This window comes from Kazachstania africana, chromosome 2 (genome assembly GCF_000304475.1).
Source record: "Kazachstania africana CBS 2517 chromosome 2, complete genome".
NCBI classification, from domain to species: domain Eukaryota; kingdom Fungi; phylum Ascomycota; class Saccharomycetes; order Saccharomycetales; family Saccharomycetaceae; genus Kazachstania; species Kazachstania africana.
This window is the reverse complement of record NC_018941.1, coordinates 659-11494: the sequence shown is the minus strand read 5'-3', so window position 1 is coordinate 11494 and position 10836 is coordinate 659. Positions and strand designations below refer to the sequence as shown.

General features: G+C 36.8%; 3 protein-coding genes across 3 annotated transcripts; 1 reads left to right on the top strand and 2 right to left on the bottom strand.

The window, feature by feature from the left end:
• KAFR0B00113 (uncharacterized protein) lies at positions 1-525 on the top strand (the record flags this gene model as incomplete). The annotated part of the gene is made up of 1 exon (XM_003955396.1): positions 1-525. The coding sequence occupies one exon, from the start codon at positions 1-3 to the stop codon at positions 523-525; it is 525 nt and encodes a 174-aa protein (XP_003955445.1).
• Positions 526-1717: 1192 nt separating this feature from the next.
• KAFR0B00110 (zinc-binding alcohol dehydrogenase family protein) lies at positions 1718-2962 on the bottom strand (the record flags this gene model as incomplete). Its single annotated transcript, XM_003955395.1, has 1 exon — positions 1718-2962. One exon carries the CDS (start codon positions 2960-2962, stop codon positions 1718-1720), a length of 1245 nt encoding a protein of 414 aa, XP_003955444.1.
• A 4395-nt stretch (positions 2963-7357) lies between these two features.
• KAFR0B00100 (Zn(II)2Cys6 transcription factor domain-containing protein) lies at positions 7358-9385 on the bottom strand (the record flags this gene model as incomplete). The annotated part of the gene is made up of 1 exon (XM_003955394.1): positions 7358-9385. One exon carries the CDS (start codon positions 9383-9385, stop codon positions 7358-7360), a length of 2028 nt encoding a protein of 675 aa, XP_003955443.1.
• Between the last annotated feature and the right edge of the window lie 1451 nt (positions 9386-10836).

Below are 10836 nucleotides of genomic sequence, written 5' to 3'. Positions count from 1 at the left end.
ATGGTGTCTTCTGATATCGATCCTGCAAGGAAGCTTGAGATCTTCAAAGAATTCGAGGATCCTCTATCTTCTACGAGAGTCATCTTTGGTACTAAACTGATACCAAATGGTTTAAATTGGTCATTGGTTGATGTGATGGTATTGGTTGATTGTTCTGTGATCACCGTTGCTTGGTTGCAAATAGTTGGGAGGATCAGAACAATTGAGTTAGTTATTAAGTTGGTCCCAGGTGACAAACGTCAGCGCAATGACAACAGCGCTGAAAATTTGAAGCTGAAAAATATGGACATGAATCTGTGTCCTACAATGAACGTTTCTACGTTTTATGGGTTGGAGAACAAAGGGCATGAGTTATGCTGTAACGAAAACCACAAGAGAGATGCGAAAAAGATTGTTGAATTGTCAAATTTTTTGAAACATGTTCACACCGAGGATGAAGTTGATCGCGCAACCAGTGAGTATATTATGCCGCTGAATTGTAGCAAGCTTGAAATACTCTTTTTGGTGTATCTAATGGAACTTTGAAAAATTCACTAGACTTAATTTTGGATCTGGCTGATGTCTCCGCTATGAGAGCACTTCTCCTGGGGAGTTCTGGCAAGGGCATTTTTATCTAGTATGACGAGTTGAGTGGCAGTATGTGTCACGAATGCTTTTTTTCCAAGAAGGGCTGTGTCTGTAAGAGAGAGGTAGGAAAAGTTGCGCGTGCGCTAATTGCTGAGTTTCTGTCATTGATGAACTTGGAGGTTAAAGCTCTCTGTAGGTTTCATTTTACACTTCTCATGGAGAGGCAAGCAGTGGCGTTCCTTTATAAAGTGTTGAGTACCTTGGCACCCTTCAGCTATGGACTTACTATGATGGATAATAAATGCCTTTTGAACATCGTGTCGCACATATGGAGTCTGTTGATTACGGCCCTCTTGTAGAATTTAAGAAGGGATTGAAGGGGGTGGTTACAAAGAACGTCGATATTATCGAACTGATCTTTGATAATATAGTTGGGGGCATTTCTACTGTGTACCTTGGTTTAGGAAATTTTATCGGCGAGACACTCAGCATTGTGAAGAAGTATAAAGAAATCTCAGAAAGAACCGGCGGCTGTTTTTGCTCGTTAAAAAGAATTACCTGTTGAAGGTGGTGGGTTGGCTGTTCGATATTAAAAGGACATAGAGTACCAGGGCAATATGTCAATTTCATGTAGCTTCAGAACAGCAGGAGATTTTGATGTTGGTGTTGTGGTATGTGCTTGAGGTCAAGCTCGATCGGGATATAGTGAATAAGATGCCTCCAGGTGGAGGCCATCAGTGACCTGGGTCAGTCGGTAGAATTTGTTGTCTGATCCTATTGATTTTCTGTTATTCGATGTGCTGTTTTCTTCTACGACTACCAATCTTTTTTCCGTCGGTTCCTTGTCAAGATACCTGGAACTTTCCCGTACTTTTTTTATTTTCGATAAGATAGATTTCTTCGTTATTAGTAGGTAAGTGAAATATAAAATTTTCATTTCCAAAGAAAACATTCTACTGATTAAAGTGACTGTTTAATCGTATTATTCTTAGGTTAACCTTGGTATGCTACCGCCAGCACGAACTTGATGGGTTCATGCTAAAAGCAATGAAAACAAAAAAAAAAAGGGAAAGATAAAAACATGGAGCAATAAACAATACAGATATATGACCTCTAAAGCATTATATATAAGTCGACGGCTTCACTTCAGCTAATGAGGCATTACCGCGACCAACTTTTCGGCAGAATTTCTTCCATATTTTAAATCATCCATGATTTCAATCATGCCTTCTAGACCGTTTTTATAGACCTTTATTGGTATATGATGAAGTGTTCCATCCAGAAAAAGTCTATTAATAACTTTAACGAATTCGATGAGTGATTTTCTATAACTCTGATCAGCTGGAATTACCCAGTCACTGAATTTGACATCTACACCAAATGCAGAGTAAAGGATAGTATAGTCTACTTTGACATTAGATTTTCTGATTTCAGGTCTGATAGCATCCTGAGATAACATTAACAGGTTGAGAAGAGTTGCTTCTCCGTTGTCTGAAGAGCACTCGTAAACTTGATGGATAGTTTCTTTACTTGAGACACAATCAATTAGGTGTCTGAAATCAGTATACTTGGCTTTGATCTTAGCAATAACTTCAGGATCGTGATAATCAAAGACATCATCTGCACCGTATTTTTTCAGTAATTTCTCATTTTTCTTTGATGCAGTAACAACAATTTTGCTATAGCCGTTAAATGTGCGAATTAACTGAATCAATGCCTGACCAACAGCAGTGGTTCCCCCCCAAATCAAGATTGGGAAAGAATTTTGTGGCTCCCTAGGTGTCGTATACTTTAGATTAAAATGGTGGAATAGTAACGCGCCTGCAGTATACCACGAAGTGCTAATACTAGCAGCCCCTTCATAGGTAGTAACTGGACCTTCTGAGATATGTTCTGAGTCACTGAAATTCAGCTTTCTTGGAAGATGCATTGACAATTTTGTATCTACAGCAACGTATTCTGCAAAAGCACCATTCTCTGGGCTCCTTAGAGAAGAACCATGAACGTAAGAAGATATAACATCCCCAATATGGAAATCTGAAGTGTCCACATCTGGACCGAATTTGATAATTTCACCAATAACATCACAGCCTAATGTTGCGTGATCTGCACTCCATTGGAACTCCACGTTTTTCCAATCAACTGGATTGCCACTCACTGCTATTGTTCTTAGAAGAACCTGTCCAACTTCCAACCTTGGCAAAGGAGCGTCTGATTTGATAACTGCCTTTTTACCTAAGCTTTTAATTGCCTTCATCGAGAATAATATTGTGTTTTCTAAGTTTATGAGTATATTCCAATTTTGCTGAATCCAAATTTCATCGTCCTTTATAGGACAGTTTGCTCCGTTCAAAGGCAGAGGTCTCAAAAGATGTATTAAGAGGCCTCCACTCATGTGCTAAGATAACCAAGCAGGCAGTTATTCTCCAGTTGCGTCAGAAGGGTACGAATACTAAAAATGATTTGTAAGCACAGATACTAAATTCTCCTAGGAAGTTCTATATGGCTTTATCTATTTATGAAGCAACTAAACAGCACTCTTACCTAATCTCGGTGTTTTGGCGTAAGTGGGATAGTCTATATAACCCTCTGAAGCCGTGGCATAGAAGCTCCTTCTCTCATATTATTTAACGGTAAAACCTTTTCGAGGCGATCTACTAAAATATATGGTTCAAGAAGATGTATATAAGGTAGCCTTTTACCATTCTTGGCTTCTATTTCATACATAAGGCGGTCATTCCTTTTTTTTTGAGTTTCTTTTTCTGACAGCGACGGGCGAGACGTGGAGGTAATCGTGCTAGTTATTGCGATGCCCTCGAGGCCCTTTTGATTTTCTGTCCTTCTTCTCTCTGCTTTCCGATAATGAAAATAACACAGTGTGATTTATTTGTGGCCTTCGAGAAAATACTGAAAGGCAAGAAACGACAAATGACGTTTTGTAGAAATTAGCTGGCATCAGGAGAGAAAGGAACGATATGGAAAGTCACATAAAATCCCACCCGTAATCTGAAAGAAAATTTTCACAAGCTGTTCAACATAATCGTAGAAGCTTAACTTTCAGGTTATACAAGCGCGCCTGCTACACCTGAAAGCATATTCTGGCCAAATCTTTAGACACTAGCCTATGCAACTTTCCAAAAAAAGTGGCCTGCTACTTGTCTACTTTGTGTGCAGGTGCACATTTACTATCCAGCAGATCCTAATGCTTTCTTATATTGATAGTATCATGTCAGAGAAAACGATGTTACCTGTCCCCTCTTCCAATATGTCATACCGAATATTTTTCACAGTGATTTTTGTAAAAGGAAAAATAGATTTGTCTTCTTTGCTCTTGATTCTGCGTTTCTGAGGATCTCGACGAACCATCTTCTAGCTTCAACATATTCACTTACCGTATCATCTTATTTCAGAAAGATTTGATAATATATGCTTCTTTTATCAAATGTTCAGAACTGGAACCATAATTGCCAACAATTAGCTACCTCAAGGGAGTTAATGAGCTTCTCCAGCATTCGAATTGATATATAACGTTGTTGTTAAGGAGGCCCACAAAAAATCACCCAAGGTTTTCATACTTGATGTCGACAGACAATTTGTCATTGTCAAAGGCCACACTATGTCAATTTGGTTACATTAGGAAGATGAGAAAAGGTCTGCATAATGAATTCGAGAGATCTGTGACGTCTTTAGCTGAACATCTGGTGTTCTCAGATGTCACCACTGCATTCAATGCTACTCTCGGAAACTTCACTTTGAATTATCTCCCACCATACTGCTAATAGTGCACGTTCTATCTATGAAGTTGTTTCTGCTGAATGAGTTCCTAAAGTCACTACTCAGTGGAGAAGATCCTAGGATGTTGAATGTGAACATACCAAAAACTCGAGCAACTTGATTATTGATGTGATAAACAAAGGTTCTAATGGCAACATTGGTGTATTACATTTCGTTTTCCTTTGAGATTACAAAGTCAGTATTTATCTGTTAGTGGTTGCTCCAGGCGTTGAATGAAACCTGAAACGGTTAGAGACTCAATAACATTAAAGTAGCTAGTAAATGAACTATTACTACAAGCAGGCATATTTTAGCAACAGAACGTAAATATGAATCAATAGAACGATTTTTCTTAACTCTCTCATACAGAGAGAACTATCATCAAATGTACTTTTCCGTAATATTTGATGTCTACTTATATACTTTATTATATCGAAGAGAATTGACTTCTTTTGTATATTGAATAACTCTGAATTAGATGAAGTCCTAGGCTATTTGACTCGTATTAATAGTGGAGGATAGGTTCTAGCTTCCTGATTGGATATCTTTCAACATTTTATATTTAGTTCCGTAATCAGGAATGATGTCTACAATTATCAAAAGTGCGCGACTTCTTTATGTAAATTATGGGAAAATGAGTCTCACCGTAGTTGCAACGGAATAACTTTTATCTAGTGATCTCTTGATGATATAAAAAATAAAAAAGTGAGCCTGACAAAGAAGCTCATAGTTTAGTATCGGAAGATTTTTCCAAGGAAAGATTGCAAATTGAGTTCTTTCCTGAACGTTCCTGTTAATATATTCCAACAGCTATTGCAAAAATCATATCTCAGGACGGAAGAATGGACATAGGTTTCTGTAATATTCAAAATTGTGTCAATGCTATTAGAGATGCAGCTAAGAAGGCTATATATGTAGACATACAAAAGCTTTACGAAAATAAGTATTGTACAATAAAACTCATCCATGATTGGGCTAGTTAATTGATAAGTCAAATGGTAAAGCAATTCTCAGACTTAAGTTATTCTACAAGATACCATTAAAAAAAGTTGCTACCTCAACAATGACCCAGGCTGACCGGGATGAGAGACTGATCAAGATTGTTTTCCCAAATCGTTTTGAAAAAAGGTTCTTTTGGGCATATATTTTTTCTCAAATGCATAAAACTGTTCGGCCCTCGTTCATACTTATATAATCCATTATAACATTACTAATATTGAGTGTCCTCAAGTAGAGGGCCTTTTGTGAAAAGAAGAGTGCTTCAAACTTTGCAATAATCTCAGTAGTGACCATTAGCATCCAGAATCGAAATAATAGTTTCGTATAACCACAAAGCTCATTGAACAAGATTTTGATGCTTCCAAGAAAATACTGCCTTTCTGAAGCTACCGATATCTTGGTTCATGTTATATTAAAGAATTAAATACAGAAAAGATCGTAGTCAAGTTAAAGCTCTTTGATCTGTTAAAGTAAAAAATATACACGTAACACGACTTTCAAAAATTGAGATTGAATTGTGGTTATCGGTATCTCACAATTATGGAACTGATGGATAATTTGGCTGTAAGGTTGTCCGATTTTCCATCTTTCAGCCCTGTGGTTCTGAACAAGTTCCTTCCTGCTTTTTCAACCCGCCTCTGAAAATGTAAAGCTTTGTGACATTAAGAAGCGCATCTAAAGCGGAAATAATTAATCCACCAGTACCTAAGTATTACCAAAATTGTTTTACCTTCACCACCGAGTAAGTAACATTTATCTATAAGTAGTGTACACATACCAGATTAGATAAATAGTGAAAAAGCAAAATCTAACTCCCGTTAAATTCTTCCTCAAATTCATCCTTTTACAAAGATTGAAAAGCAAAGACAAAATACTTCGAGAATATGACATCGACGTTTAGATCTACATTCAATAGTGAGTTAGACATCACTCGTATCTGTGCTGCAATAATCTATTATTGAACATGCTGGGATATGTTTTTCTAGCCGATTCTATCTTTGGCCCCAGCTAGAATCCATCCTGTAGTAGAAGGCTTTTCTCTACTTGAGCTACTAAGTTCTGCTCCGCCAATGGAGGAGTTACTAGCCACTGATACCACTTTTTGAGTCATGACACTCATCCTGATAATCTCGGTACTTTGGGAAGAACTCTCCACAATGAAGGTTTGGTTTTTGACCACCCTGGGTGGACGCTAACAATCTATTAAGAATACGAGCGCCATTGCTATGAAAGAATGGGAGGCAACCAGCAGAACAATCGGCAGCAAAGAGTTCAGTGTCACAGGTACGCCAGCATATACGTAGCACAACATATGTGGTTACAGAATTTATCGTTCAAACGTCTCCTTTTGGCATCCAAAGCAACGTCTTACCAAATGTGGTTTACTTTATCGGTAATACAGTCTACTTAGATGGGCTAAACAAGACAAAAAACGATATCACTTTTTTGCAGATATTCTCAGTTTAATGAAGTGCACGGACGGCCAGACGAGTTACACGATAAGTCTATGAAAAGCACTATGAGTGGCGAAGACACAATAACCCTACTAAAATATTGGTGCTGAAGCAAATGTTCCGATTCGTTATTCATAAGTGAAAAAAGTGAAAACATTTCACAAAATTCGGGAAAAGCTTACGTAAGGATTTTTAAGAAGCTAGCTGACAGAGAAAGTGATTTGGTTAGGAAACAGTGCTGATGATAATGTCTTGTTGAACATACTTTTGCCGTATTAGCTAACTCTCTTTTTTGTATTTAATACACATACCGTATCATTCAATTCTTTTTCAATGTTGACCATACTTGATTGCTAATAAGTACAAAGACACAATGCGTTTTGTTAAGAGTACATAGTTCTATATCTTATACGTGATTTACCCTGTAAGTATGGTGAAATAAGATAATTATATTCCTTAACTACTAAAATTGCTGCAAAAGGCTCAAGTATAGTCACCGCGAGAAAGGTTGACCTATTTCTCAGTACAAAAACCGTCTTCTACTATTTAGAAAAATTCCCCAATTAATCGATAACCTCTTTAATAATCGTCCGAAATTCAGCTTCACGGGACAATTTGAAGTTCTCGTTGTAAATAGAAAATACTAAATCTTTGAAGGAAAATGTTTCAAGACCCATTTTTTCATCTTGGATCCTTTGTCGTGCAACTGACGCAGCTTTGGCCATACGAGTGAACGTTGCTTTCCACGTCGCTGCAAATAAGAGAATAGATATCAAATACTGAGATTGCCGCAGAGTCTTACTCGAATCTTGTGACTCAGGCTCCATTAATTTATTCAATATTGATTCAAACGTACGTGTGACAAAGAGAGAAGAGAATGCTTCTCCTTTGTCTGAGGTTAGATTTTCGAAAAAAGACAGCCTCTCAGCAGATTCATTGAATTGCGTTCCTTGAACAGTTGTGATGAGTAAAAGAGCTACATCGTATGCCTGATGTATTGTGCGTAACGTTAATGGGGATACTAAATATAAGCTATGATTAAGATAAAGTGTTTGCAGATCTTCATCCCTAGATGAGCGAAGTGCCAAAGGCGCATTACATGGCGCTATAATAGTGGCAGTACACAGCGATATTGATATTAATGAGGTTTTAAGAAACTCATTAATAGTGGATATGGAGGTGCCGGTGAGATACTTTATTTTAAGGTGATATAGGGATGTCAGTATTCCTAGCACGTGTGAGAGAAAAAACACGTCATACTTATCCACAACTAGTGCATATTCCAGATTTGTATAAAATTTGAGTGGTAAAAAATGCTCCTCTACAAACCGAAGATATTCATTTATTAGTTCGTTCAGGTAAATCAAACGCATGTTGGAAAGCTGATCGATATAGTTCACAGAAAGCCTTAAAAATAGTTTTAATATCCTGCTTCTTCTTTCATTCTTCTTGTCAGTTGCATCAATATTAACATTTTGGTCAAATACTCTACCTAAATGAAGGTATGTGGAAGATATACATAATGGCTTACCATAGTGAATGGATGTAGTAACATCCACCAATAGAGCCCAATAAAATGGATGTTTTAGGCAATTTATATCACCAACAGAAGCTTGCATGCCAAAATACCACTTATCTACATCATATAACCCGATTGTCGTACAGCAATTGATTAAGGTAGAAACTGTATACAAAATATCATCTGAATTATCCCAAAAATTTCTCTTTTCGTAGAAGGATTTATAAAAATAACGCAGTAGCAAGAACTGTGCTTTTTCAACTCCAAAAGAACCATTTGAGTTTGACACCATTTCCAAAAAACTTGCAATCATTGATGGTACCATCTTAGGACGTGCAAAACAATAGACCTGAAGAATTATTGCGATCTTGAATATATTATTATTTTCTGGCACTAAAATTTGATAAAGTGTTAACTGGGTAGCATTTGTACTATTTGTAGCGCCATATAAAAAGTATTTATCAAATTCCTCAAAAATTTTCTCTTCATCTAGAAAGGACGTCATTTCATGAAGTGGATTATTGAAAAAGTCTTTTATTCCTGTCTTCATATCATTATAATTCGGTAAAGAGCTGCATAAAGAATTGAGAACACTTTCAGAAACAGCTAATGGAATAAAGTCCACAAAATGTTTGGCATCATTAGCGGTACGTTCAATATCTTCATATACTTTAATCACACTTTCCCATATGCCTCGAAACTCTCTTACAAAGTAGTCATCAGGACCCTGTATTCCATTCATATATGACGTTAAACCATATCGGATCATCCGTTTATCATCTGAATTGATAATTAGGTAGTTTGATACATCATGCTTGGCTGAGATTATATCAGAATCTTCCATGGTTGGTGAAGAATGGCAGACTGTGCGGAAAAGAGACTCAAGTTCCTGGATTCTTTCCAGTAATTTTAAATTAGGTAGTCCACTAAAGAGATCATCTTCTCTTAGGTCAAAATTATAACTCTCTACATAAACACATTTAGGCAATTTTCTCTTTGTACACTGCCCGCACACTGGCTTGGTTTTGTCACATTTGAGCTTCCTTTTTCTGCAAAATACACATGACTTCATAAGCTTTCTTTTTTTATGGTTGCCATTTCTTTACGATGCAATAAAGAATACTGGCTTGATAACAGTATTGTACGTATAACATGTGCTATCAGCCAGCGTTACTAAAATATATGTATTTTTAGTGCATCGATGCTACAGTGAAAAACTTTCATTACTTCAAATATATGTTATCCGGCTGAGAAAGCGGACATTTGCAATCCCGGAGCTTTCGCTTGCACTTTTTATATTGTTTCAGAAAAAACAACTTCCTCAGAAAGCTAGTTTAGCAGCATTCGAACACCTCCATGTTGCTGTTACTTCAAAGGAAAGCTTGCCGACGTAATATTGAACTAAAGATGTTTCAGTTCTTTTTATTCAAATTATAGGATTAAATTTTGAACGTTAACTAGATGTAGGTTGCGTACTAACAAAGTCAATATTGGTAATTCTTAGTGAAACAAAATCACATAATATCGTACTCCTATGGTACCACAATCTGTCCACAAACTTTCTTCTAAGACGATATTTGATGCCTATATATGTACTCAATTCTAATAGGATTCTGTCTTTCTCTTACCTTGATTATCGTCGCTCAGACCGGGTGAAGCCTAACTGATTACTTGACCCCCTTATTGGTGGGAGTAAACTTCCAGCATTCTTTTTGGTAATTTGCCTCGAGTCAATTACCCTTTAACAGATATTGTGCCTAGTGGGTTATTTACTGTACGTGAGTACAGCACATTGGATAGGTAATAAGGCAATATTGATGTCTGGTGTTAACGTTGGCATATGAAGTAATAGACATAAGAGATATTATAATATGGACAGCCACTTCCTTATGGATCTAAAGTATTAAATAAGTTACAAAATTACGACTTGTGTCTATTTAGAATGCAAAAAAAGCCTGAGTTTCTCTATTTGTCTGATAAGTCTGACCGAAAGTTGAATAATTTTTTATGCTCTCAAAATGACTGAGGGTGACTACTTTATTATACATATCAGCTACAATAATTAATAGAAGTCAGACACCTGTAATCTTTCCCTTAGGTCTGTTGGGATTGGAGTGCACCTGAAGGAAGAATTTTGAGAGCAGCTGCTGGAGTTCTTTCTGAAACAATTCGAATTGATATAATTCCGGTCATCTCAATCAGATGACAAGTGAATACCCAGTCATTAGAGACTTCGGAGTGAGCAAAGAAAAAAGTGAAAAAAAACGACAGGTTGAATAGTTCATTAACTATCTAAATATGCTGTATTGATTTGAATGGATATCATCGCAAGGCTAGTAAGACAGAACGTCGTCAACACAGGAGAGCATGTCAACTAGGCTTGATAGCCCTACAGTATAAGCTAGAATATAGATAGAAACTGATTACTACTGCAACTATTATTATTATTATTACTTAGCATTCTTATCCAACTCGTAGAGCTCAACACCAAATTTATACTCGTCAGCATAGAATTGATAGCTA